General features: G+C 47.6%; 11 protein-coding genes across 11 annotated transcripts; 6 read left to right on the forward strand and 5 right to left on the reverse strand.

Moving 5' to 3' along the window:
- Positions 1–3,546: 3,546 nt before the first annotated feature.
- MYCFIDRAFT_174615 (uncharacterized protein) lies at positions 3,547–6,346 on the reverse strand (the record flags this gene model as incomplete). The annotated part of the gene is made up of 21 exons (XM_007928262.1): positions 3,547–3,566; positions 3,606–3,651; positions 3,692–3,718; positions 3,744–3,763; positions 3,793–3,817; positions 3,844–4,000; positions 4,048–4,067; positions 4,104–4,226; positions 4,277–5,257; positions 5,280–5,316; positions 5,349–5,374; positions 5,409–5,435; positions 5,464–5,522; positions 5,550–5,618; positions 5,651–6,043; positions 6,071–6,077; positions 6,114–6,122; positions 6,153–6,172; positions 6,203–6,215; positions 6,256–6,273; positions 6,299–6,346. The coding sequence occupies 21 exons, from the start codon at positions 6,344–6,346 to the stop codon at positions 3,547–3,549; spliced, it is 2,145 nt and encodes a 714-aa protein (XP_007926453.1).
- A 48-nt stretch (positions 6,347–6,394) lies between these two features.
- On the forward strand, positions 6,395–7,340 carry MYCFIDRAFT_174616 (uncharacterized protein; the record flags this gene model as incomplete). The annotated part of the gene is made up of 2 exons (XM_007928263.1): positions 6,395–7,280; positions 7,315–7,340. 2 exons carry the CDS (start codon positions 6,395–6,397, stop codon positions 7,338–7,340), a joined length of 912 nt encoding a protein of 303 aa, XP_007926454.1.
- A 299-nt stretch (positions 7,341–7,639) lies between these two features.
- MYCFIDRAFT_188268 (uncharacterized protein) lies at positions 7,640–9,620 on the reverse strand (the record flags this gene model as incomplete). The annotated part of the gene is made up of 3 exons (XM_007928264.1): positions 7,640–9,241; positions 9,291–9,408; positions 9,544–9,620. The coding sequence occupies 3 exons, from the start codon at positions 9,618–9,620 to the stop codon at positions 7,640–7,642; spliced, it is 1,797 nt and encodes a 598-aa protein (XP_007926455.1).
- Positions 9,621–9,694: 74 nt separating this feature from the next.
- MYCFIDRAFT_174618 (uncharacterized protein) lies at positions 9,695–10,378 on the forward strand (the record flags this gene model as incomplete). The annotated part of the gene is made up of 7 exons (XM_007928265.1): positions 9,695–9,730; positions 9,762–9,952; positions 9,990–10,024; positions 10,054–10,084; positions 10,114–10,279; positions 10,315–10,327; positions 10,356–10,378. The coding sequence occupies 7 exons, from the start codon at positions 9,695–9,697 to the stop codon at positions 10,376–10,378; spliced, it is 495 nt and encodes a 164-aa protein (XP_007926456.1).
- Positions 10,379–10,676: 298 nt separating this feature from the next.
- Positions 10,677–11,589, reverse strand: MYCFIDRAFT_47012 (uncharacterized protein; the record flags this gene model as incomplete). Its single annotated transcript, XM_007927634.1, has 2 exons — positions 10,677–10,792; positions 10,842–11,589. 2 exons carry the CDS (start codon positions 11,587–11,589, stop codon positions 10,677–10,679), a joined length of 864 nt encoding a protein of 287 aa, XP_007925825.1.
- Positions 11,590–13,131: 1,542 nt separating this feature from the next.
- On the forward strand, positions 13,132–14,408 carry MYCFIDRAFT_65790 (uncharacterized protein; the record flags this gene model as incomplete). Its single annotated transcript, XM_007927744.1, has 3 exons — positions 13,132–13,434; positions 13,506–14,313; positions 14,380–14,408. 3 exons carry the CDS (start codon positions 13,132–13,134, stop codon positions 14,406–14,408), a joined length of 1,140 nt encoding a protein of 379 aa, XP_007925935.1.
- A 1,202-nt stretch (positions 14,409–15,610) lies between these two features.
- On the forward strand, positions 15,611–16,484 carry MYCFIDRAFT_211255 (uncharacterized protein). The gene has a single exon (XM_007928266.1). It carries the CDS (start codon positions 15,711–15,713, stop codon positions 16,146–16,148), a length of 438 nt encoding a protein of 145 aa, XP_007926457.1. The 5' UTR covers positions 15,611–15,710; the 3' UTR covers positions 16,149–16,484.
- MYCFIDRAFT_207706 (uncharacterized protein) lies at positions 15,611–16,846 on the reverse strand (the record flags this gene model as incomplete). The annotated part of the gene is made up of 4 exons (XM_007928267.1): positions 15,611–16,290; positions 16,317–16,338; positions 16,370–16,486; positions 16,521–16,846. The coding sequence occupies 4 exons, from the start codon at positions 16,844–16,846 to the stop codon at positions 16,189–16,191; spliced, it is 567 nt and encodes a 188-aa protein (XP_007926458.1). The 3' UTR covers positions 15,611–16,188.
- On the forward strand, positions 16,802–20,202 carry MYCFIDRAFT_61276 (uncharacterized protein; the record flags this gene model as incomplete). Its single annotated transcript, XM_007927724.1, has 4 exons — positions 16,802–17,141; positions 17,203–17,748; positions 17,824–18,522; positions 18,625–20,202. Exons 1-4 carry the CDS (start codon positions 17,106–17,108, stop codon positions 20,200–20,202), a joined length of 2,859 nt encoding a protein of 952 aa, XP_007925915.1. The 5' UTR covers positions 16,802–17,105.
- Positions 20,203–20,857: 655 nt separating this feature from the next.
- On the forward strand, positions 20,858–22,140 carry MYCFIDRAFT_54433 (uncharacterized protein). Its single transcript, XM_007927682.1, has 2 exons — positions 20,858–21,074; positions 21,137–22,140. Exons 1-2 carry the CDS (start codon positions 20,969–20,971, stop codon positions 21,577–21,579), a joined length of 549 nt encoding a protein of 182 aa, XP_007925873.1. The 5' UTR covers positions 20,858–20,968; the 3' UTR covers positions 21,580–22,140.
- Positions 22,141–22,203: 63 nt separating this feature from the next.
- On the reverse strand, positions 22,204–23,405 carry MYCFIDRAFT_211257 (uncharacterized protein). Its single transcript, XM_007928268.1, has one exon. The coding sequence runs from the start codon at positions 23,398–23,400 to the stop codon at positions 22,330–22,332; it is 1,071 nt and encodes a 356-aa protein (XP_007926459.1). The 5' UTR covers positions 23,401–23,405; the 3' UTR covers positions 22,204–22,329.
- Between the last annotated feature and the right edge of the window lie 3,066 nt (positions 23,406–26,471).

Below are 26,471 nucleotides of genomic sequence, written 5' to 3' on the forward strand. Positions count from 1 at the left end.
TCGTATATACGACGTATACGCGCTAAGTTATACTAATTTAGCCGAGCCTACTTCTATAGCTTTCCGGCGGCGGCGAGGTCGAAATCTGAACCCTATTCTACGGATATACGGACCTATAGCGGAGCCTGTATAACACTCAAACTCTTAGACCCTGTGCTACGTTTATCGATATTAGGCTATAGGTTGAAGTTCTAAATACTAAGGACTAAAGAGATAGTTTCCCCTACTAGATTAAAGCGACTATATAGGCTAAAGTACAGATTAGATAGACACGCGGAGGTTATAGAGGGCACTAGAAAGGTAGACCTCCGACGATTTGTTGTCGCTATAGAGTGTCGTTTGTTTAATCGTAAAGTATATAGAGGTAGACAAACGAGTTAGGCGAGACTAGCAATTTATGTTTCCTAATAATAATTCTCGAATTTGTAAAGCAATAGTATTATTAAAATAGCGGATATCCTTAATTACTAAATTATCTAGGAACCGTCTCTATAAAGTGCTATACTACGGATAATAGTTGTTGCGGTATTCGAGCTAATATACATATACTAGTAGGTAGATAGGCGAGCCTATACCCGCCTAGAACGGTTTGTCGTTAGGCGCTTCGCTAGAATGAGATCTCGAATGGCGCTAAACCTAATGTAGTATAGTATAGAAATAGAAGTTACGAGCAGCATACATACACGAATTTAACTACGAAGCGCCTAAATAGAGGTAGACGAGTAGTTAATAGGATAGAAATAAATAAAGAAGATATCGAGACGGCTTCTTACGACTCTCGTAACACTTTCTAGTACAAATAAGCGTAGCGCCTACTTACTAGCAACTAAGAGGTCGCTATAAAGAATTTCGAGCGTACTAGCTAGTCTACTTAATATTGCTACGAAGCCTATCGTTAGGCGGTCTCTAAGGCGTAGAAGAAACAGCTCTTTATAGGCGACTGCTTTATAATCGCTTCTACGAAGGGTATTAATAAGAGTAACTAGTTTAAGCAGTCGATAACTGCGGAAGAAGAAGGTAAGGTCGCTCCGGCTATATCCGTCGCTCCTACTTACGAATACTAACCTCTCGAAGGGGATAATTATCGAATAGCTCTTGCTATAGTACTCGAGTTTAAACGTAATAGAAAGGACAAGATTAAAGTAGATCTCGAGTTTAAGACGGCGGTAAAGGATACTATACCTACGGCCGTTAAAGTATCTAAGTTAAAGCTAAACGATTAGCAGACTATCGATAGAATTGCCTACATTGCTAAGCAACGGCAAGTTAGCAATTATATCGCTAAGATCAAAGCTAATAATTAGTATACTAACGGATCTTGTAAGAACTATAACTAGTACTACTACGTACTAGACGATCTACCTAATATTAAAGACAACTATCTCTAGATTAGCAATAACAATGCTAGGCTCTAGTCTATAGCCCTTACTGCTAATAAACCTAGCGTAACGACTCGGAAGCCGCCTAAGAACGTTGCTATTAAAATGGCTTAATTTACTAATAATGCGAGAGACAAGGCTAAGTAGATAAGGGCAAAGGAGACTCTATATACTTAGGTACTATATACGCTATACAACCGTAGCAGGTCTGTGCCTGTGTCTTATATTAATTATAAGGGAGTAATTAAGGCCGCTTTCTACGCTATTACTAGTATTCTTTAGCCTAGCGGCTCTCGTACTATTCCGGCTTAGCAACAACCTTAATTAGAGCTATAACAAGTACAGCAAGAGTCGCCTATTCTACTACGTATTGCTAAGCAAATTGGTACGCCTATCTTAAGCCTTATAAGACAGTTCTTTTAGTAGGCTAGTAAGCAATACGAATAGTCTAATCCGGAAGAGAAGGACGACTTCTTAAAGATAAAGTTACACTTCCTTGCTAAGAAATAGGACTATAATCGTATAGTACAAGTTGATAAGAAGTATTAGAAGGATGAATTAGGCTTCTTTAAAGGCTATTATAGTCGCCTACTTAAGTGTTTGAAGCGCTTTTAGAAGGAGAAGTTGTTTAAAAGGGCAGAGGGAACTCGAAAGTAGTAGTAATAATAACGACATTTACGACGGAGCAACGGCCGTTCTTATTAGTTTAGATTTATTAGACGTTCGCTAGTAATTTAGAATGTAACTAGCTTATTATCTGCTCCGCTATATATGTCTATATTATTACTATCGCTACGAAGCGCCTCTCCGGCCGTACCTCGCAAAGCTCTCGGAGCTCTCGGCGGAGGAAATATATAAAGCTTAGTAATGCCTACTAATACCTTGTACATTTTACTATATGCGCAATACTATAGTAATATATATAAAATTGATAGCGGAGCTTCGTATATATATAATCTCGAGATCCTGTATATAATATTATATATTTGTTGTATAGTTATAGCTAAATATAAAGCGAGTCGAAGTTGCGAAGTAATTAATCCTTAGCTTCTTCCTCTCCGCTATTAACATTATATCTAGTATGCCTAAACAACCCTCGTACGTCTGTTCCTACTATGTATTCTAGCGCCTATATAAGGAAGTCTATAAAGCAGTCGAAGTTATTAATTAAATCCTTATTCTTCTTTATCTATATCTTTAGTATATTAAAGGTTTACTTAATTAGGTTAAGATCTAGTAAGTAAGGAGGCAGATATTCGAGCGTATGTCTAGCGCGAGTAATTATCTCTTCTACGTTAACACTATAGTAGATTAAGACGTTATCTATTATAAAGATTATCTCCTATCTAGCAATAAGCGGTAGCACTTTATTCTCGAGCTAGTCGTTAAAGGTAACTTAATCTATAGAGCCTTAGATATAGAGAGTGTAGGGCAGGTATCTATTAATCGTTAACGCTAGTAAGACTAAAGTGCGTTCTTCTCGTTATACGTACTAATAATCTATATAATCTACGCTTTCTAGAGACTAACTATACTTGCGGTAAGCCGTCTTCTAGTTTGTCGCTATCTCGTCGATAAATACTAACTTCCGAATAGGCTACCTCTTATACTTCTTACTCTAAACGGCTCTTACTAATAGATTGCGCTCCTTTGCTATCTTCCGCGATACTTTCCGAGTCTACTTTATTATATCGACTAGGTAGCGGTAAACGTTCGAAGAGTATAACTAGATATTAAACTCGTCGTAGAGAGCGAGATACATCTCTTCGAGATATACCTCTAGTCGATAAGAGAGATATTCTTCGAGCTAGTCTTGTATTTCTTTAGTAAGTATACGCTTACGACCTAGCGGTAGGCATAGTAGATAATAGGCCTACTAGAAGAGATTATAATTAACGCGCTATTTATATAGGGTCGACCTCGTAATACTAGTTACTAGCATTATATCGTTAATCGACTTGCTATCTTCGAACAATAACTCTGCCTTCTTTACGGTCTCCGGCGGCATCTTCGTACTAACCCTAGTACGTACCTCTAGCTTCTTTTCGGGCGGCGCCTTCTTCTTACGACCTATAGACGAATGTAGCGATATTCTACGATTAAAACAATACCTTAACGGTCGCTATACTATTAAAAATAAGGCAATACGGTCTATAAAGAGGTAGGTTCAAAATGCGGTATACGGCTCTTCGAGAGGTCTTGGCATTCTACGGTAAAACGCAAAACCCAGTAAATAGATGACGAGAAAGTGGTATTGATGGTTTGTTGTTTTCTGGTCATTATTATTCATTACCTCGTTCTATATTCCGCACAGCAGCAGCGCCAGTGATGCCAAAGCCCTCCGAAGAAGGAATATGTGCAGACCTCCCTCCCTCCCATGAACGCTATATCGACCGGATCCCCGATAACACACGGTCGGAGGTCAGAAATGCTTCGCGCTAAATATGCTTGCTTCAGAGCACACGCACACACACGAACAAGAGAATGCAAGCAAAAGCAGGCCCTGATTGCTTCGTCCCGGAAAGAACGCTTCCATACCGAGATCGTGGGTCTGCAGGGATTGAATGAGGAGAATTATCGTGAATCGATGTAATGGGTGTTTGGTGCCTTCATTTCGGTGTCTGTTTCAGACATGGCTTCAGGTTTGGTCAGAGCAATCTGACATTACTGACGCTGCTGTTGTGGCATCTAGTCGACTTTGATGGCGCTATATATCCGTCGCACAAACGCGTAGGCGGTGAGGAAGCCGATAGTGCCGGTCAAGAGCCCATAGACGGGGCATGCCAGGAAGCTGTATAAGAAGAACAGCATTGTGCTGACCAGATTGTTGGGATGCGAAGTTGTACGCTGAGTGTTTTGAACATCTAGATCCCTCAAGTCGGTGTCCCTTCAAGGACGGAATCATGTCGACTCTCCTGGTCAATCGGTAGCGCCGGTAGCGGCTTATTCAGATCGATTGCTGGCTGTCTCGGGACCTTTGGAGTCGGAAATAGATCCTCAAGGTCGGGGAACTGATCGCCAGCAGAGTGCTTACGAGCATAGACCTGATACTGACGCCAGATCTTTTGCTTCTCCAATTTCTCAAGCCTCGCATTATACCGTTCTTCCGCCTCCTTGAGCGCCTCCTCATCGCCCTCATCAATCCTGTCGACGAATTTCTGGAATCGAAGCGCACTGGGTTTAGCTCTTCGAAGGAAGTCCGCAAGAACACCACCAAATTTCTCTCTCGCAGTCAGTTTCGAGGGATAACCGGATTCTCTAACAGCCAGTTCATCAAACTGCTGTCCAGGCTCGACTGAAGGACGATGATCGTGTTCCTCACAACACCCTACAATCTGTATCGGTAAATGCAACACAATCCCATCCTCGGATACTAGGAGATGCTGTTTGACAAAATACCCATCCCCAATCTGCCTTTTCCTTTGATAATGTTGCGGATAAACAGGATTCTTCCGACGAGGACGCAGGACCAAAATTAAGATCTGCTGCTCGTCACCCTTCCGTTCGTAATAGACTGTGTCTCCCGGGAGAAGCTGAAGGGACAGGAGTCTGCGTGTATGCTGAACAACGTCTTCGGCGTCGATGAAAGCCGAAGACGAAGATCCGAGGCCGTAGGTTGTTTCGAACCGCTTTGTCTGGACGTGAGGGGATGGTGTGGCTTTTGGAATATGCGCACCGAAACGATCGGGACCTCTAGCTGGGCTGGCCGCTCGGGGCGACTGAGAACTTCTGGACGACATGTGTAAAAATTCTTGTCGCTGCAATTTCTGATGCTCACGGGCGAGATTCTTTGAAGACATTTGTTCTCGGCCGATGGCATGATCTCCTATCCTTGGATGATGTAAGTGCAAAAAGCATAGCAAGAGATGAATTCCCAGCTAATAAACGAGACGCCTTCACTAACTCCCTGCCATTCACAAGGCTCGCAGCCAGAACTCTACGAAGCTTTTCTAACTAGAAGAATCTCACTGATTCACTTTTGCGAACGCTTCAGGCTACCGTATGATTCGAGTTGACTGCCGTATCGACGTTGTTATTGAGTGACCAGAGAAAAGACTAAATCCAAGTCATGGAGCCTTTCCACCATCCGCCACCATCGGGTAGTTTGATCCACTCCAGTGCTTCTATATCGCACTCCAGCAACTCATCCTGCGACTTTGCCTTAGACACAGCTTGCTCCCAGTCTGCCGGGATCGTGAATAGTTGGGGATAGTCCAGTTCGGGTGTTGATTCGTTTCCCTCCTGGACACTGGTTGCAATTCGATTGCCACAATCGACCTCCGTCTCGTTAGGTGAGACCGTAGGCAGGTCTATAGTTCTCCAGGACTCAGATTGGTTGGGCGTCGAATTGGTAGCCGAGTCATGACTGCTGAGCGGTTCAACAGCGTAACCAACAAGGTCCACAGTAAGATTCTCCGGCCGCATTGACCAAGATTCTGGGACGTTGACCGAATCTCGCTGTAGAGCCATATCCTCTCGAAGTGCTTTTGCGAACTCTGGCATGGTTCTGATCGTGCGTTTCGGAGTCTGGTCGTCTTTCTGGCTTGTGGGTTTCTCGTTGTCCTTATATGTACTTCCTTCCATATTGTAGAAGAACGGCGCGTTTAAGTTTTTACTGGATTTTTCTCTCCAATTGTTCGCGAGATAAGACATGTCGAACGAGTCTCGTGTCAGGTGTTATGCAAGCTCACAAAGTTCCTTATGAATGTTTCAAAGGCTAGTGAATTCATTCACTGCGACATGCTATGCACTTGCTTTGCGCGTAGCATTCACTTCGGTGATTTTCCGCACGTCTGATCGAGTTGAGTGTTCTTAATTCCCACAGGAGCATTGTTGCTATTGTCATGAGCTGCTTCGTCTGCTACTTTGTCCTTACGCTTTGTGTCCTAGTTGGCTCAAAGATGATTGTTCTGGCCAACAAAGATCCTCTGTGCACTGGTGGCACCGTCTTTGTCCTCAAGCGGCATTGTACGTCTATAACGGTCGGCATATATGTACTGCTTTGTCGAGCGACGATGAGCGATCACAGTTCCAGCAAGTTCCTCCTCACACACTCGATTCAGGGAAGCGATCAAAAGCGAATCCCTCCTCGCCCTACACACGAAGCCACATTTCGATTGATTCGAACAAATTCTTCTATCAAGGTACGCCCAAACACGATCGCTGCAAATATGGTATCAGCCTGGAAGAAGGTCAAGCAGAGGTTGTTCGAGTTCGCTAACCCTGATGCCACAGAGATCAGAAGTCGGCCCAATCCATATGCAAACCCTGCAGCACAAGACTCCAAACGCAAGTCCAAGTATGTCGCCGTTTGGGATGATCAGCCGAAGTCAAAGCCGAAGCGACGAGGTACCAGTCCGCACAACTCGAGACCACCTGTGTCTTACGTAGCGCGTACCCCTGCTCCTAGGCCCACGACTGCAGATGGTAGAGTGTCTTCCAGATCAGCATACTCCACCAGACCTGTAACTCCATCTCAATTGCCGCCGCAGCCAAATCGACCATTGTACTCTCGACCATCGACGAGCAACGGTGTGTCGAGAACAGGCAGTCGTCGCCGGGAACAGCCTCAGTATCGCGACGTATCAGCATACTCCACCAGACCTGTAGCTCCATCGCAATTGCCGCCACAGCCACATCGACCAATGTCCTCCCGACCATCGACGAGCAACAACGGAGCCTCGAGAACAGGCCGTCGTCCCTGGGATCAGCCTCCATATCGCCCTCAATATCGCGACGTAGCAGACCTGCGGGAGGCTAGCAGACGGGCCTTGCTTGTAAAGAACCAGGAGAGCTGGTTCGACGACAGCTCTTCCATCTCCTCGGGCTTCACGCCAAATCGACAATATTCGTATGGCCAACAAGAGCGATGGCCGCCACGGAACTCTTCCAGGAATTGGCGTGGCTAGATAATAGCCCGGCTTTGCTGGACGAGATATGACTCTTTTGCCTTTTTGTTGACCTAAATAGCATCGTTATCAAGTTCAATTGCATCGCACCGCCCTACCGTTTCCCATGTTTTCTCATTTCCAGACGCCACAGTTCGCTAGCAACCTCGTATGCGTCGTAGGGTCCAGCGAGCGCTGCTCGATGGTCTTAGCAGAGATATTTGTGGTGTCGCAGGATAGTAGTTTGTATCTACTAGGCGGATTCAAGAGCTTTGAAAGGTAAATGTTGAAATTTGAGGGACATGATACATTCCTCAAGATGCAAGTTCCTGGATCTCGGCTTTCAATCAAGTCGAATCAAGGCAGAAAGTCCTACCATTGGCGAAGTAGATGATTCTGCTTCCGATCTTCATCCCCAACTAAGACTTCTACTCCAGCCTGTCCCACACTTGGGTCCGTTCCTCGAAGGCGGTCTAAGACTTCGGGGTTAACGGGCTTCTTCGGCTGTCCCATATACCAAGCCTTGTCTCCATCCTCTCCGAAAGTCTCCAGATCCCATCCATTGCCGAAATAGCTGAACATGTCATCTGGATTTTCATAACGTAGGTCAAAGTCCTCGAATCGTGGCGTCCGCATGATCTTAGTAAATTGACTTCTCTCACCTGGCCATAGAGACGGAGGCTTCGAGCTGCCATCGTTTCCTTTATACCACGAGACACAAGGGCCGGTAAGTGCTGTGCGCTTCATCCAAGCATTTGCGTGACGAACGAAATGATCGACGGCCAAATCTTTGGGCTTGATACTGAGAAGTCGGTCGAGTTGCACTTTCTCTATCACCTGCACCATATAGTTCGAGTACACTTCTGTGGAGTGGAAGAAATTTCCTTGCGGTAGGGGTCCAAATGCTGAGGCTGGGTTGAAGTAGTTTGGCATGCCTTTGAGCATCAGAGCCATGTAGCTAGGAGGAGACAGTAGGTCCTGCCACTTGGAGGCGACATCTTCGCCATTGACAGTTCGTGGGAAAGGTGGCATGTGGGACTGATCGTATCCAGTTGCCGCTATAACCATGTCGATTTCATGTTCATTGCCATCGCTGTCCAGCAGACCACGCTTGGTAAAGCGCTGAGGAGGTTGCAGGAGTACCGTGGTCTTTGGATGTGTGAGCGCTTCAAGATAACCATATGCAAAGGTCTGGCGTCGACACCCAATGCCAAAGTCTGTTGGTATGATTGAATCAAACAACTCCGGTTTCGATGCTAACTTCGCCTTCATGTACTTCGTCACCATCTCCCGTACTTCGTTCCCGATTCGGCCGCCATTAATGAGGTAAGGATACCGAGTATTGAAAGTAGATTCGACAGCCTTGCGATAGGCCAGATAGACGTCTGGATCTTTCAGCAGTTCCTTTTGCTCATCACTGTACTTGAAGTTGGCTCCTTCCTGCCCAGAGAAGGCTTGATTGGGCGGTGGCAGAACAAATGTCTTATTCCTGAACCAAGTATACAATTTCTGAACATCGTTCACGATATTGGGCCCAATCTGAACTCCAGAACAACCGTAACCGATTAAAGCTACTTTCTTGTCCTTGACAGTTGTCTCGGGCTTCCAATGTGCTGGGTGTATGACTTCGCCTTGGAATGCGTCCAGACCAGGGACAGGATTCAGCCTCGGATTGCTGACAGGTCCATTGAGCTCGAGAAAGAAGTCGACTTTGTCCTCGAAATCGCGGCCATCAACAAGATCGTTTACCTTTAGAGTCCATTTCGACTCATCGTCGCTCCAGGCCGCAGAGAGAATCTTATGCCTTAGTTTTATGAATCTGTAGAAGTCGTTCTCTTTCGCAACGGTCCGGATGTATTCCAAGTTCTCGGCCTGAGGTGCATACATTTCAGACCAGATGTTCGGCCTCCATGAGAATTGATAAACGATGGAAGCTATGTCACAGCGACAACCAGGATACCTGCTGGTCAACCACTGCGTCTAATTAGTATGTGGCAGATGTTGTAGTGGGCTTCCTTACCACTCCGCCGATGTCATCATTCATCTCGTAGACCACAATTTCAACATCCTTCAGTCGCTCTGCTGAATGCAGAAATTGAAGGCCACTTATGCCTGCTCCAAGGACACCAATGCGCAGCTTTCTTCGCGTTCCGTAGAAATCATCCGAGATCTCGATATCTGGTCGACCTGAAGGGTCTGGTAGCCCGGCATAGACGAAGCTGCGACTTCTTTAGCAGATTGCCAAGATTATGCTTCGTCGTGTGGTGGTAACAGACGTAGGAATGTAATCTGCGGCTTTTGGGTTTGACAAAGGTCTGGAAGCCTGGTAGGGAATCTCTCTGAGCTGTGTCATGGTGATAGCCGCACACTGTTATCCAGTCTCATTCGCCTGCTCTAGAGCGAAGAAGACAAGAAGTATCCAGACACATGAATGACATGGGTGCCAGATCAAGCTTCTTGAATGTGGTGTCTCGGTGAGATGTTCGTCAGATAGGCAGAGTACCGGATCGAGTGGCCGCCACTCAGCGAGGGGTATCTTTCTCAAGTCGTTCCCTCAGCTTCACCAATCTCGCAATTAATCAGGTATCATCATCCGGGACATCTTATATTCCGAGCCTTCCGATCCTGGCAATGCTGTCCGAAGCGCGCGCTTGAGCCTCTGACTGTGCTGGACTTCAGGTCCTGGTCTGTATAGCATTCGAGATTTCATGATTATGATCAGTGAGACGGTCCCAGACGCAGGAAGGCTCTCTCGACGTTGAAATAGGATGCCAGGTTTAACAAAGCAAAGTTCCGAGAGCATCCAACCCTATCTCCGTTTCAGCCCCTTGCTGTTTGGGCGCAAGGGGGTTTTCAGTGTGGCAGGTAGTGGCCTCTTTCCAACCACCACCTTCACCACCTTCACCACCTTCCACCTTCCACCTTCCTCCCATTCTATATCGGACTACCACGCGACTGGAACCATACACCCACACACCTAACCACACCAACCTCCTTGCGCCACATCCGAAAGTACCGATCGACGCTAAAGTGCACGTGAAATGAAGATGGAAGTCACAGGTGGAAGGTAGAAGATAGAAGATGGAAGGTGGAAGATGGAAGGTGGGATGAAGTCTACAAGAAGAGCCTGAGAAGGAGGTAGCATTTAACCATCCATTCTGAATCCAAGGGCGATCAATCTTTGTCAACATCGACCATGCCTCCAGCGTTCACAGCCGGCCAACTTGGAATTCTTCGGGATGTCACCAACGAGACTCTGGGTGCCGCTCAAGAGTACTTCAAGACTGTATAGTGAAACATACTGAATGAGCTCTGGCGCAGGCAGGCAAAGCTGGTGGTGTCGCAGCATGAGAAAATGCAGTTGACACAGCGAAGCCGTTTCTCCGCTCTCATGAATGTTTCTTCTCATTTACAGCTTCTGGAATGTTGGCGTCCTTTTATTCTTACCCAGCCCTGATAGCAATGCGTCTTTTACGTCAGCCGTTTGCAACATGGCAGCGTTCCATACTGCGATGTAATCAAGCCCTGGTAGAAATGTCAGCGGGGTTTATTCGGTCCACATGAGAGCACTCACCATCTTCGACTGAATGGTCTCGGGAATAGTTGATGACAGCTTTCGTTCCTTGTACAGCAACAGGACTTTTGGCTGCTATATCCTTCCCAAGCTCAAAGGCACGATCCAAAGCAGCTTTCTTGGAATCAAAGACGCCGGACACAAAGCCCATAGTCAAGGCTTCTTGTGCATCGAACTCTCTTGCTGTGAGGGAAATGTCCTTGATCCAGCTCATCGGTACTTGTGTGTGAGGAAGTCGGGTCAAGGTGCCTACATCTGCTGCGAGACCTATCGCAACTTCTCTGACGGAGAATCTGGTGTCTTTCGAGCATATCCTGATGTCACAGCATGTTGATATATCGATAGCCGCGCCATAGGAGATGCCGTGCATAACGCAAATGACTGGTTTCTCACACTTTTCGATCTCTGTGACTGGGTTCTGGACTTCCTTAATATGCCTTCGAAGCTTCCAGGCTTTTCGGGCAGTGTCTTCAGGTGCTTGTCCTTTCATGCCATCACCAGTAAGAGGCCCCTCTGCCGCCGCTGTTACGTCCAGGCCCGCTGTGAAGGCACGATCCCCAGCCCCCGTCAGAATGATCACGCGTACATCTGGATCTACGGACAGCTTCGAGAAGATTGCGCCGATGTCCTTGAACATCTTTTCTGTGTATGCATTGAGCTTTCGCTGCCTATCGACTTCCACAACTGCCACAAATTCGTATGGCTGAGTAACATTGAAGAATTCTGTGCTGTAGTCCTGTGGCGCCATGATGCTGGTCGGTCTGTAGAAACTAAAGATTTGGCGGAGCAAAGTTTGCGTCCTGGTCTTTTCTGTTCTTTGTGTCTAGGAGGGATGATATATCAGAAAGATCTTGAGTCGCGATGTCCGAGTACTCGACAACCGCGAATGCCGAGGTGTGGAGTGGCGGTTTTAGAGCCTTAGGCAGCAAGAGCATTACGTGTCTAATTGGCAGCCTAGAGAGCAAAACTATAGGAGACTTAAGGAGGCCTGCGAAGAGTATATAGAGTAGGCGAGGAGGGGTAGAGTAGCATTTGCCCTCTAGAAGTACTAACTTATCTACTTTATAGGAAGTAGAAGGAAATATAACTTATAGACTACTATCTAGATTCTAGAATACTAAGTATAACTAGAACTAGATATTAGACTCCTAGGGGTCTAGCTAGATAGCAAGCCTAAATAAGGGCTATATATTAGAAAAGCCTAGGAGAGGGGCCTTACTAATCTATAGTCCCTCTAAGGTCTAAATAAGTTAATATAGGATACTAGCTTCTAGAGAGTAAAGTACTAGTATCTAGCTATAGCTCCTTCTAGGTAGTATATATATCGCGAGACTTAATAATAGCCTTATTCTTAAGCTATTTAAACTACGAGAGGTAGACTTAGGTAGTATCCTTCTAACCTACCGAACCTAGCTTCTAGTACCTTAATCTTTACCTCTAGTATAGTATTCTTTGCCTCTATAGCCTCGACTCGCGTCTATATCGCGGCTAGCTCGCTATTTCTATCGTCTTCTTTAACCTCTAAACTAGCTATATAGCTAGACTTACCCTTATACTTATAATAAGCGTAGACTCGCTCGCCCTTAGTATTAAGTATATAATACTTAAAGTTATTAGAGCGTATATAGTAGCAGTATAGCGCTAGTATAAGCTTACTAGAGTCCGTTTTTATAATAAGTCTAGTAGCCTTATCTTTCTATAGTCTATTTAATACTACTTTCTTCTTATTTAGTATAGCTATTTAATTAAGTAGCTCTTACTATATCTCTACGCTATAATATTAGAAATCGTAGGTATTTATAGTCGTAGGGCGTCGAAGTCTAGAGCGAGTTAGTAGCGAGTCTATAAGGATATACCCTACGACTTATAATAAATATTCCCCTTTTCCTCCTACTAGTAAGTATACTATCGCTATCGGTATCGCTATTAGTATTAGTATCGATAGAAGAAGAATATTAAAAGGCAAAGCGCGAAGTTATAAGTCTAAACAAGGTTTGTCGCAACAATAGGCATAATAAGGTTAGTAAGGAAGGTATAGGAATAATAGGAAGCGACAATAGACTTAAGTGAAGCTAAGCCTCTATTGACAATCTGGTATGTATGGAGCTCCGTTGGCCTCCCTATCCCGACCAATTTGCATCCTAGAATAACGCTAATTCCACGGTCCGGTAATCAGCACCAAGTCACCAAACAACCACTGCACATCACTCCAATCCGCGAGAAATTGCACTTCATGCTGCCGGACTCACCATAGCATCGTGCCCGGTGGCATAAGCACAATCTCAGCAAAATGGGTGACTTGCACAACACGCCCATCGTCATCGACAACGGCAGCGGCACGATCAGAGCTGGATACGCCGGCGAGGACCAGCCGCGCTGTTTCTTTCCCTCATATGTCGGACGACCGAAGCATCTGCGCATACTCGCGGGCAGCCTAGAAGGAGATGTCTTTATCGGTAATAAGGCACAAGAGCATCGCGGTCTGCTCAAGATTCGCTACCCCCTAGAGCATGGAATCGTCACCGACTGGGACGACATGGAGAAGATTTGGCAATATGTCTACACAGATGAGCTCAAAACCTTGAGTGAAGAGGTATGTTGTAGTTGACGTCGGTCCTCGAACGCGAAGGCAGCAGCATGGCGCAGCTCTAACTCCACTGCCAGCACCCGGTCCTGCTCACCGAAGCACCTCTCAATCCGCGCGCAAATCGAGACACAGCAGCGCAAATCCTTTTCGAGACTTTCAACGTACCGGCAATGCACACATCTATACAGGCTGTCCTTTCATTGTACGCATCTGGACGAACCACCGGTATCGTGCTCGATGCAGGTGACGGCGTTTCCCATGCTGTCCCGGTTTATGAAGGCTTCGCAATCCAGAATAGCATACGGAGAATCGATGTCGCTGGACGAGATGTTACCGAAGAACTTCAAAGGCTGCTAAGGAAGAGCGGCGCTGTCTTTCACACCAGCGCCGAGAAGGAAATTGTCAAGCAGATCAAGGAGAAGGTCTCGTACGTTGCTTCCGACCCCAAGAAAGAGGAGAAAGAATGGCATAGCGGGGGCAGCAGAGGCGGAGACAGCAAAATCGCTGAATACACATTGCCTGACGGCAAGAAGCTCAAGATTGGCCCAGAACGCTTTCGCGCCCCAGAAATCCTCTTTGATCCTGAGCTCATCGGACTCGAATGGCCTGGTCTCCACCAAATTGTGGTTGACTCGATCAATAGAACGGACATGGACCTCCGCAAGGCGCTGTTTGGTAACATTGTCCTTTCAGGTGGATCCACTATGATCAAGGGCTTCGGCGATAGGTTGCTGCACGAAGTTCAACGGCTGGCCATTAAGGATATGCGCATCAAGATCTTTGCGCCGCCGGAGAGACTTTACAGCACGTGGATCGGCGGAAGCATTCTGGCGGGCTTGAGCACGTTCAGGAAGATGTATGTGACGATTGATGATTGGCATGAGAGTAAGTCCCTCACCCCTCCAGGCTCCATGGATTGCAATCGCGTCACATTCGCTGACAAGTTCTCAGATCCAGAAATCATTCATGCTCGAATTTGATGCAGCGCTTTTAGATACCCCACGGCAGTTGTTTAAATGTGTTCCTTCAACTTTGGTCGACTTCGCTTCTCCCCAAACCCCAAGTTCCGACAAACGACAGCTTCGCGATGCCCTGCTTAGCTCGGTGGGACCCAGTGTTTTGCGGGCTCCAACGGAGCACATTCTCGTCTGACAGCGTCGTTGGGGAGTAATACGCAGAATAGTCGACCAATCTCATATGGGATGCTCCATCGTGCTCACGACCCTAGACACGACACGCACACTGTGGAGAGCACGCAATGCTGGAGTGGGAGGACATGCGGAGGCAGGAGGAGAATTTTACTTAACCATCACGTACTACACGCCGACCTACTAGGTAGCGCCAGGTACCACGCACATGGCTGCTACACCGCAAAACGCTATGAGGCGGAATGCGGGGAAAGCGTTTGAGTCAGGTGCGACCGCTCGACGGTCTCGGGTCGTTCAGCCGTAGGCGTACCAGGAAGTTTTGCGGAGGGTATGCAAGACTGCAGCAGGCGTCGACAGCCGCGTCTGGACATCGCAATGGTCGTCAATGACCGGAGACACGTTGTCGCTGTGCGGCATCGGAGTGGAAGTACGGCGCCAACATGTACCGTGCTGTTATTCGACGTCGCACGCGATCATGCGGAGTCACTGCGTGCTCAGACGCCATCACAGTACCGCCAACCTTAGAATTTTTTGAGGGTAATAGTTTTCCTCGAGTGGTTCGCGGTTAGGTTATAGAAACTCGGGCCTGCATGCCGAGCCTCCCGTCGAGAGGAGTCGACCGTGCACGCGTGACTTGGCAACGTCTTGTTTACTACGAGGCGCAGTCCTCGTGACTCGTTGGACGGTCGTGACCTCCGAATCCCGAAAAAACATCTGTCACCGTCAAGGAGAGAAAGCAGGCCCATGATGATGTTATTACGAGGATGCGAATTGTTCGTGTGGCATCGTGGTCCAATAACGAGGGAAGTTGGTCTACAGAGATTCCGGCGGCCAGTGAAGAGAAATCTCTTCACTCAAGTGACGCCCCAAATGATGATCTAAGCAAGGCTAGTTCCGCCGCATCGGCTCATCAAAGGCGTCGTCTGAAGCCAAGAAACTGACTGTTGCGCGTGATGTGATTCTAGGGGACAGACAGGCACATTAAGTATATATGCTGCCTCCCAGGTAAGCATTCGATCTCTCACTACATCAGACCACATCAACACTATACTCGATCACTAGCAACACTATCTGTGCTCACCGATAACCACAACAACCACCCACTACACCATACCATCACATCAACCACACAAAATGTCTCCCAACTACAGCGTAGTAGAGCCACATCCAACCGTCCCCAAATCAGGAGGCTACGTCGGCGGTGGTCGTGGCGGCGCAGGCAACTTCAAGCGCTACAAGGCAGAAGAGATCACCGACGGTCAAAATGCCAGCGGCCCAGCATCGCGAATCACACTTTCGCGACCATTCCGACGACACATTCCAGCCGGACGTGGTGGCGCAGGCAACATGTTCTCCGAGACCGAAGAACCAATCTTCCAATTCGATGAAGAACTCAAGTCTCGACAGCACTCTACTCCAGTTTACCGTATCGGACGTGGTGGCGCTGGCAACATGGTGAACGAAATCAAGGCCAACACTCTCTCTCGCAAAGACAGCACAGCTTCGGAGGCGGAGTCGACTACTAGCCGCTTTTCTATTTCCAGCATTTTCAGAGGACCTTTGAGCCGGTGATATCCGGGTGATGGGTGATAGGACTCTTCGATCACGACGATTACTGCTTTCTCATCATTACGACTTTACGACATGCATCTTGCATCACCCCAAAAGCGTTGGCGCCGGGCTTCTGGACACCATCAAAACCGGGAGGAACAGTCTGCCATTCTTTCATCATCAACCAACCAAAAGTTCGAGAGCCGGCGTGCTCATGATTGCTGTATTATATTTTGACACACCCGATGAAGACATTGTGGAATGATACCCGTTCTCCATAGCGATTGGGATTTGCTTCCAAGTTGCATAGCAGTGTAGCTGCTACGCTCGATCCATATGATGATTCAGAATCTCTCACCCTGCCTTCACTTATCCATGTATTAATAAGTCCACTGGTTTACGTGCCGAAGTGCCCTGACCCAAGGTGACATCGCAGGCGAGGTTTCCTCAACGATCGTCACAGCTTTCGATTTGTTACCCATGGAAATATGATGAATGACACTCACAGGACTGGTCAGCTTCACAAGCTCATCTGAAGAAGAGCTGCCTCGGTATCGATAGAGTTCCGTCATCCCGGGAACATTGATAGGGCTGACCGCAAGGGTCGTCGGACGTGGTGAGGAATTTCGATCGTATGAGTGCAACGATCCGTGTGAACACGTTTGTTGGTTCCGGCGATTGCTTGCAATCTCTGCACAGCATTGCGGTCGCCAATACATTTATATACAAGACTACGAATCCGCTGCATGTATCTGCATGTTGCTTTCGCTCCATACGCTATACGCATAAGTAGTACCAGGCAAAACAGCGTCAAAGCTTCGTCAGCACAGACTCAGAGCCTCAGCTTGGGCTGCGTTTGTTTATTGTTACAACTACATCCGAATCCTGCCGGCAACCATGAGACAGCAACTCGGCATTCAGTAGTCTGCATGAATAAGCAGCGCTTCTTCATTGTGTTTAAACCACACTCGTCGCGTCATGGCGGGAATCGAGCAGATCGTTGTGCATTCGAAGGTACGTCAGCTTCAAGCCATAGACCAGCGAGTGCGAAACTGACAACAGACGACGCACATAGAGCTACGTTGTCCGCTGGATTCAAGTACCTGAACATCATTCGATATCGTGGTCAATACAGCCTAATAAGAAGAGCATTAACTTTGGCATATTCAAGCATCCAGGCACCAAGAATGGGCAGACGCCGGCGCTGCCTACAGAGGAGGTAGTCGAGAATAATGCGCGGGACATACCAGCTACACTGGCGCTGGATGGGTCGGAGAGACTTACTCAGGTACCACGGAGAGCTTCTGTGAGCGAAGGAGAGAGCAAGGTCGTGGAGAAGCTGCAAAATGTTGGGATTAGAGCAGTCGCTTGGGCTGGAAGATGCGAAGCAGACAAGGTTGCAATGGGGCGATACGATGTTCCGACGGGCGAGGGAGGAGCGTACGGACTGGTGTTCGACAACACATTCTCCAAGCAGACGTCCAAGAACATCACCCTGGTGCTGATGACGCATCCAACGAATGCGCCTCCTAAATCAGGACACCACCTGCATTACACCCAGGCATTTGGAAACAACAGCACTAACACTGTTGGAAAGGGCAGCAGTCCGTCTCTGAGACCGGTGAACGATTCGAACGATTCTCTGCCTACAAATCTGCACCGTGGCATTCTCGAGGATCCGCGACCGAACTCGAAGAGCGGGACGGAAAGTAAGGGCGTAGAAGGGACAGCATTCTACACGGGCATGTTGTACAAAAAGAAACGGAAGAAGGGTCAGGGATACGCAAAGCGATTCTTCTCGCTGGACTTTACATCTTCGACTCTGTCGTACTATCGCGACCGACATTCTTCGGCCCTGCGAGGAGCCGTGCCATTGGCGCTCTCTGCTGTTGGCGCCAATGAGAAGACTAGGGAGTTCTCAGTGGATTCCGGCGCGGAAGTCTGGCATCTCAAAGCACTGAACAAGAAGGATTTTGAAGGATGGAGGGTGGCGTTAGAGCGAGCAGCCAGCGGCGCATTTTCTGCTCCTGCAACACCGATGAACATCTTGGATGGCTTTGTTTCGTCCAGGGTCCCCAACCCGGAAGAAGATCGAGAATGGGCGAGAGTGGAACAGCTGGTTAGCAAGGTCGCCGGCACGCGTGATGCTGTCAGAGGGCTCGCGAAAGACACGGATCCAAAGTATCTGGCCGGGGCTAATGGCGCTGGTCTGGGACTGACCACATCTGGTAGCAACAGTAACAATCCTAGTCCGACCTCTTACGATTCTGCTAGCCAATACTTCCCGGAGGTTGATGAGCGCGGCGAGAACAAGCGGCCTTTCTGGAAGCGCAAGCCGAGTGTGGATCGCAGTCCGTCAGCGCTATTTCGCAGAAGTGTATCCGCACAGCTCGCAGTACCTTCGCCCGCTTTGGGTGGTGGTCTATCACCGGTGTCTCCTACTGCTGGACTAATCACTATCCCGAAGCGCCCTAGCATGCAAAACATGAAATCTCAGCAATCGATTCACGATCCAGATGTTCACGAAAGATGCATGGCATTGCTGCGTGATTTGGACGATGTGGTCTCCCAATTCTCGCAGTTGATTGCAGAGAGCAAAGCGCGCCGGATACCGCCTCTACCGACTGCAAACTCAAGATTGTCTTTGGACTCTGTGGACAGCCAGGAGTTTTTCGACGCAGAAGACGGTGCTGGAGGCCCATCTCAGCTTCTCGATATTAGGCGTTCGGGCGAATTTGAGAGACAAGGCGAGGAGGAAAACCTGTTTGACGATCGGACCGAAGCCGATTCAGATACAAGCAGTGACGCTGGCGATGGCCCAGCTGGATCTGTCACATTTACACCAATGACCAAGACTTCACAGTCGCCGTTGTTTCCTGGTAGGCCAGAAAAGCTGCCACCACTGCCACTACCTCGCGTGAAGAGGCGTTCGACAGTGACCGGACCGAAACAGCCACCACCGAGCATCATCGGTTTCCTGCGAAAGAATGCCGGCAAAGACCTCAGTACTGTTTCAATGCCGGTGACGGCCAACGAGCCTACATCGTTACTGCAACGCTTGGCTGAGACGATGGAATATCCCGAACTCCTGGACGCTGCTGCCGGTGCGGCAACTGCAGCTGAGCGGACGCTCTACGTTGCAGCTTTTGCCGTCTCATACTATTCATACAATCGTGTGAAGGAACGCGCGGTGCGGAAGCCGTTTAACCCGATGCTGGGTGAGACATTCGAGCTTGTTCGCGAGGATCTAGGATTTAGATTCCTGGCAGAGAAGGTCAGTCATCATCCAGTGCGCATGGCGTGCCAAGCAGAGAGTCTGAACAACGGCGGCTGGTGCTATACACAGTCACCGAAGCCGGAGCAGAAGTTCTGGGGCAAGTCAGTCGAACTCAACACCGAAGGCAGAGCTCGGGTTGTCCTATTCGACTCTGGCGATCGTTTCTCTTGGAGTCAGGCAACATGCTTCTTGCGAAATGTGATCGCAGGCGAGAAGTATGTGGAGCCGGTGCAGACCATGACCATTCAGAACGAGACCAGCGGTCTACGTGCTGTGGTGTCATTCAAGTCTGGCGGCATGTTCTCCGGTCGAAGCGAAGATGTTACAGTGCAACTCTTCGAAGGAGAATCGCCTTTGCCAATCGGACTAGAGGGCAAGTGGACAGACTCACTGAAGCGTTCCGACTCTGGTGAGACTATCTGGAGAGTGGGTTCGCTTGTGCCCAATGCCGGAAAAGTGTATGGCTTCACTACGTTCGCGGCGGCGCTGAACGAGATCACCGAGATCGAATCAGATCATTTACCTCCGACTGACTCTCGACTACGACCTGATCAGCAGGCTCTGGAAAGCGGCGAGATCGACAAAGCCGAAGGACTGAAAGCCCGTCTGGAAGAACGTCAACGTGCTCGTCGAAAGGTGCTGGAAAGTCATGGGCAGACCTGGAAGCCACAATTCTTCGACAAGGTCGAGACCAACGAAGGCGAAGAAGAAGTGTGGGTATTGAAGGAGCAAGGCGGGTACTGGGACAAACGTGCTGCCAATGACTGGAAGGGTGTCCAGCAGGTATTCGAGCTATAGAGCAAGAGGGTATCGAGCACAGGTTGAGCGAGGTTTTGGATGGAGATAGGCTAGTCATGAAGAGATACTGTTGTGATGGAGCATTAGGGAATCCACTTGATCGCTGGACGAGCATAGATGCAACCCATCCTCATTCATTCATTGCTGTGTCTCGCCAGAAGTCTAGCCTAGCTGGTATAGATGATGTCAGAAAGAGCACGGACCTGTACTGAAACTTTCACAAGATGGATCCCTCACTGCACTCCTGACTTGAATCACTTTCTGAACGCGTCTGTACCAAGGTCATGGGCTTTCTCCAAACCCCCCAGATCGTTCGCAGAGTCGCATTCGGAGCCTTGTTCATCTTCTTTGCACCTACAGTCGGGGCGAGACTTTACAGCGCATACACACAAGTCGAAATCAGCAAGGCCAGACGCGACGCAGAGTTGGAGCGCATCAGAAGGGAGAAGATCGAGGGTAGCTGAGCGGAGAGCCTAAGGATTTAGTGGCAGGCAAGGTAAGTGAATGTTGCTGCTCATGTGCGGCGTGCCTGCCTGCCTTGCGCCATTAAGGTTTGTCAGGCGGAAGGTGGGGCACGTGCTCCCTGCTGAGATGACCCAAGTCCGATTCCACTTCCGAATCTTCGACAAACATCTACATTCCACTCGAGCCTTTTGCGACTGACTGAGACTGGCGTTAGATCTTGGGAAAGGCTGCGAGAATACCATCGCCCACGCCCAAGCCTCAACAGCCGCACTTACCACGCTCCACTCGGTTCGCCGCCAAGATGTTGAAGATATGGAGTATGAAGCAGCAGCAGCAAAAGAATGACGCTGCTGCTGGCGCATCCAAGAAGAAGAAAGTCACAGCCGCTCAGTTGCGTGTACAGAAAGGTGAGCTGCGATCCCCGAAAGCACAATCGTACAGGACAATCACTAACATGTCTTGCCCGCAGATCTCTCAGAACTCGCCCTCGGCTCAACAATGAAGACCGTCTTCGAAAACCCCGACGATATCCTCAACTTCACCCTCATCCTCACACCCGACGAAGGCCTCTACAAAGGTGGCGTCTTCAACTTCTCCTTCGCCATCACCCAGAACTTCCCCCATGAGCCACCGAAAGTCAAATGCAAAGAGAAGATCTATCATCCAAACATCGACCTGGAGGGCAACGTGTGCTTGAACATTCTTCGAGAAGACTGGAAGCCTGTGCTTAACCTGAATGCGGTTATCGTTGGGCTGCAGTTCTTGTTCTTGGAGCCTAACGCGAGTGATCCTCTCAACAAAGAGGCGGCGAATGATCTTATGAGTGATCGCGATAGGTTCAAGAGGAATGTGAGGAGTGCCATGGCTGGTGGCAACGTGAAGGGTGAGAGCTTTGATCGGGTGATGAAATAGGAGGAGAGGGATAGACCAACCACACAGTCTAGTGGCAGAGAGCATTTCTGACCCTGCTCGTGCCGCGATGGCTTTGATACTGGCTAGCAAGAGGCCGGGGTCTGTGGGTTGCGCAGTCCTTGCGCATACCTATTGCTGCGGCTTCAAGGCGCTTTTGGTTTTGCGTACGATACCCACGAATGGCGGAGCGACCGCTCGATACACGATTTCCTTGATGTCTCTTAGCGACCCACTCTCTCCCAAACCTCGGCATTCCCTTCCCGATTTGGTCACCCATCGAGCATCAGCGTGGAGCAGCAGCGACGGAGCGCGTTTGCAGAATGGATGCAAGGAATTCAAATAGCAAGATACCACCACTCAAACGACACGACACCATTGAAGGCGACACACTCACAGCGCGGGGCTCCCACCAGGAGTAGCAGGAGGTGGTGCATTATTCCAGAGTTGTTACGGAAGGCACTATGCTGCATACAGCGTCGGCGGAATCATTCAGTCATGAGCGAGGGAAACACGAAGACATGCGAACAGAGCTAGATTTAGATGCTCAATCCTTCACCTTAGTACTAACTCTTGCCTCTCTCTCTCTCTCTCATATGCGTTCTCATGTGACTAGCACAATGTTCTCTCTAATCTGCGCATGCGCAGCTTTCATTCACCACTGTCGTATATATATCTCACTCGATCACTAACTAAATCTACATCCAACGCCCATTCCCTCCCTCCCTCCCTCCCTCATATTCATATGCATCCTCACAACTCCTCAAACGCTCTCACATTATACAAATGCCGATCCGTCGTCTCCAAAACCTCTAATTCCGCCCCAACCGCAATCTTGCCCTCACTCTTCGGGAGACACATCATGCCAAAACAAGGCTTCCACTTGGCCGGACCCCCCTCATCAACCCTCCGAAACTCCATCAACGTATCCCAAGGCTGTGTGGGATTCTTCTCCGCAGTCTCAGGGTTCACGTTCGGCACCTGACATCTCGCACAGCGCGCCACGACGTCGAGATCGATTTTATACAAAGCTTCTTCGGCCGGGATGGACGTGTTGATGCGGATGCGCTTCCAGGTGTCTTCTTCCCAAGGATGGGAGTCTCGGCCGCGGATGATGATGTTGGGACGGAAACGTTCGATTGTCAGCGCGTCTTCGGTTTCTGAGGGGAGATGGAGGCGTTTGTTGAGGTCTTTGAGGGATGCCTCGGAAGCGATTTGTAGGGACATGACGTCTGCGAAATGGTGGGGGGTTTCTTGGCCGTAGAGTTCTTTGCGGCCGTTGATGGCTACCATGCGGGACGTGGGACCTTTGTAGACTAGTGCGACGGGTTTGGAGAAGAAGTCGGTGAAGATGGAATTGATTTCGTCGGAGTAGAGGTAGCCGTCTGTGTCTTGGTCCCAAATGTTGACGGTTTCCAACGTTGTGTTCTTTTGGAGCCAGGTTTGGGTAGGGAAGGCGGGGACGACGACGCGACTGTCGCGGCCGTGAATGGAGATTTCGAGCATTTGTTGACCTTTGAACTCGTCTTTGCCTTCGATTATGTTGGTGTCGATTAGTGTCATGGACGGGTCGCCACGGATTGTGAGGAATTTCTTGTCGGCTTTGTTAACGAACATCCAGTTTCGGTCAAGGGTGAGGCCGGATTTTTTGAGGCGTGTTGAGTCGATTTCAATTCCGCGGCAGGACTTGATGGGGTAGATGCGGAGGGAGATTACTTGGCTGGGTGGCGGGATGGGAGGGCGGTTCTTCGAGTCTACCACTCCTTGACCTGTGGCGATGGCAGCGTTGATTTTGTCCTTCGTGGGGTCGACTGTGTTGCCCATGTTGGTGTATAAGCCAACAGATACTATGCCGATGACCACCGCGATGAGCAGAAGCCCCGACGTCTCGACTTTGCCATCCCAGAATCGTGGATTTCGCAGGAGCTCCCGAATGTGCTCTACGAAGCGCTCAAACATCTTGACGGTGGAATGAATGTCTATTGATGGAAGCCTCTTGGACAATCGAGCGCGAGGAAAGGCGTCGGTATACCGGGCGGTATTCTTATGAGTTTTCCCGACACCCGCCTTCTAAGCACATTACCGCATGCGGTAGCTCGCGCCGAGCGTTGGATGCAATCCTGCGAAAGATTCAATACGCTCGCTCCCCAGCGAGAGAAATGCTTCTCCGGTGTCGAGCGCCGCCTTTGTTCATGTGATATGTCAGCACAGACGTGGAGTTGCAGTGAAGGAAAGGGATGGAGATGGGACGTGAGGTGAGGAGCCCGAGACATTGGAAGTCTTGGCAAACACAATTCCGTTATAACAACCTTATTTCATCCAAGGTCGTGTACCTCCTCTCCTTAATACGATGAAGCGGACGAGAAAATCATCGCTGCGTAGTATAAGGCAACATCGACTAAGCCGAGAAGATATGTAGATAATGCTTACTTTCTTCTAAAGCAAGTACCTAGAAGTCGAGTTTGCGGAATCCGAGCACTCTATAGCGCTATTCTATCTCGCTATTTTCGAGCAAGTATAACGTCTAGCTAAAGAAAAAAGTAGTCTTATATATTTTAAGTTGTTTATAGCTCTCTTAAACAACAATAAAACCCCTTAACTAATACCTACCTACTATCTAAAATACTAGATAAAGACTCTGCCCCCTCCCCTAGCTCTAAGTCTTCCTAATCCGCTATAGCTAAACCGACCTTCCCCTCGTACCTCGTAGCGAGCAACAAATCCTTACTATAGGAAACCTCGTATATAGAAAAGGAAAACTTATCGATCCCTTCCTAAATCGTAAAAGTATATATTTTCGCTATAAACGAAAGCTATACTAGGTTTTCGGAGTTACGTAAGAATGCTAAGCCTAGTAGAGCCGCATACCGAATATTAAACTAATCTACTATGTTGTCGCATTTTTAATAGTATAGGCCTCTTATAGGTATTGTTCCTCGCTCTTTATATACTATAGTAACTCGTAAGAAGGATATAAAGCCTCCGCCTAAGCGGCGCGATAGTATTAGTACTAAAATACCTAAGAAGATAGTCTAGAAGGTAAAGTAGCTATTCGAAGGCGGTTTCTCGATAAAAGACATTTATAAGAAGAGCGGCGTAGTAGTATCGACGCTATATCGCTAGCGCGTTAATTATAACTTATTTAGCGAGTGTTACTACCCTACTCGAGGCAAGCTAGGTCTACAAATAAAGCTAATAGCGGAGATACGAGAGGTAAGCGATAGACGGTATAAGGTAATATTTCTGCTAAGTTGTTAGTAGTAGCTCGAAGAATACCTATACGACCGTCTAGAGGCCTATCTCGAGGAGATATATATCGAATTATACGATACCTTCGGAGTCTAAGTCGCGCTTAGCACTGTCTACGATTGCCTAACTAAAGTAATAAAATAGAGTCGCAAAGCAAGCCGAAAAGTAGCCTCTAAGCGTAATACGTTAAATAGGGCGGTTTAGAGTAAGAAGTGTAAGAGTTAGCCTATCGAGAAGTTAGTCTTCTTAGACGAGATAGTATTAAATAAGAAGACTACTTACCGCAAATATAGCTAGTCGCTATTAAACGTAGATTATTACGACTTCTAGTATATATAGCGGCAGAAGAGGTTGTTAGTATTGCTAGCCTTAACGATAAATAGATATCTTCCTTATATACTCTATATCGAAGGAGCTATAGATTAAGTTATATTCGACGACTAGCTCGAGAATTAGGTTCTACCGCTTCTTAAAGGTCTTAAGATAATCTTTATAATAGACAACTACAGTATTTATTATAGCGACAACGTTAAAGATATTATTACTATAGCCGGCTATAAACTCGAGTATTTGCCGCTATACTTACTAGATCTAAACCTAATAGAACAGACCTTTAACGTACTTAAAATATAGATAAAGAAGAATAAGGAGCGATAGAAAGAATACGCTAACTTTGCTAACTTCCTTATATAGGCTTTAGACTATATTGTAGGCTTAGATATGCGCAAGCTCTTCGAATATAGCGGTTATAACGTTAATAGAGTTGAGCTAGATTAGATGTTACTCGGCTTCGATACTCTACTAGTATAGTACTATACTACGTTTATAATATTGTACAAAAATTAACAAGCTCCTTAAGAATATATATATAAAGCTCCTTGTTTATTTTTATACTATAATATTGCGATGTAGTAGTAAAAGAAAGCGAGGGAGGCTACTAGATATATATACGGGTAGTTCCGCTTTTTATACAAAGCAAATTGCGGAGATTCCGGAAGAGCTTCTCGTAGCTAGCAACTATAATTAATACACTTCTAGCGGAGGAATAATTAAGTAACTAAGCTGTCTATTTGCTAGTAAACTACTTATTAATCTTATAGTAAAAGTACGTCCTTTACTCCGTTATAAATGTCGTTATTATTAGTATAGGCTACTATCTGCTCTACTTAGCTAACTTCTGCTTCTAAAAGCGCTTAAGGCTGTCTCTTATTAACCTATAGTCGCCTTTAAAGAAGCCTAACTCCTTCTACGCCTTTATCGATAGCTTATAGATCTAATCGCAATTATATCGCTCCTTTACGAAGTGATCTTCTATCTTTACAAGCTATTTACTGTCTTCCGCCTTTAACTATTCCGGCTACTTTGCTACCTACTTAAAGAACTATCGAAGAAGGCTTCTTAGCGGTGTTCCAAGTATTATAGCAACTCTCGAAGGTATAGGTAATTCTTCCTTAGGTTAAGAAGTAGAAGCAGAGGTAGAAGCGGAAGCGGAAGTTGTCTTAATTAGCTTCTATAAAGCTATATTAGAGGCGAGAGTCTAGGCTATCTTAAACAGCTTAGATAGATTAGCTAGCGTAGAGTAACTACGATAAGGAGTATATAGATTAGGAGGTTGTAGTATAGTAATGCCTATTACCTTCCATTTC

This window comes from Pseudocercospora fijiensis (genome assembly GCF_000340215.1).
Source record: "Pseudocercospora fijiensis CIRAD86 unplaced genomic scaffold MYCFIscaffold_4, whole genome shotgun sequence".
Classification (NCBI taxonomy): Eukaryota; Fungi; Ascomycota; class Dothideomycetes; order Mycosphaerellales; family Mycosphaerellaceae; genus Pseudocercospora; species Pseudocercospora fijiensis.

Excerpts from the sequence above, each read along its gene's own strand:
- MYCFIDRAFT_54433 (XM_007927682.1), top strand. The coding sequence starts at position 20,969 with ATGTTGAAGATATGGAGTATGAAGCAGCAGCAGCAAAAGAATGACGCT. Across the intron at positions 21,075-21,136 it reads TCAGTTGCGTGTACAGAAAG|ATCTCTCAGAACTCGCCCTC; the intron begins GTGAGCTGCGAT and ends TCTTGCCCGCAG.
- MYCFIDRAFT_211255 (XM_007928266.1), top strand. The coding sequence starts at position 15,711 with ATGTCTCCCAACTACAGCGTAGTAGAGCCACATCCAACCGTCCCCAAA.
- MYCFIDRAFT_211257 (XM_007928268.1), bottom strand. The coding sequence starts at position 23,400 with ATGGGCAACACAGTCGACCCCACGAAGGACAAAATCAACGCTGCCATC.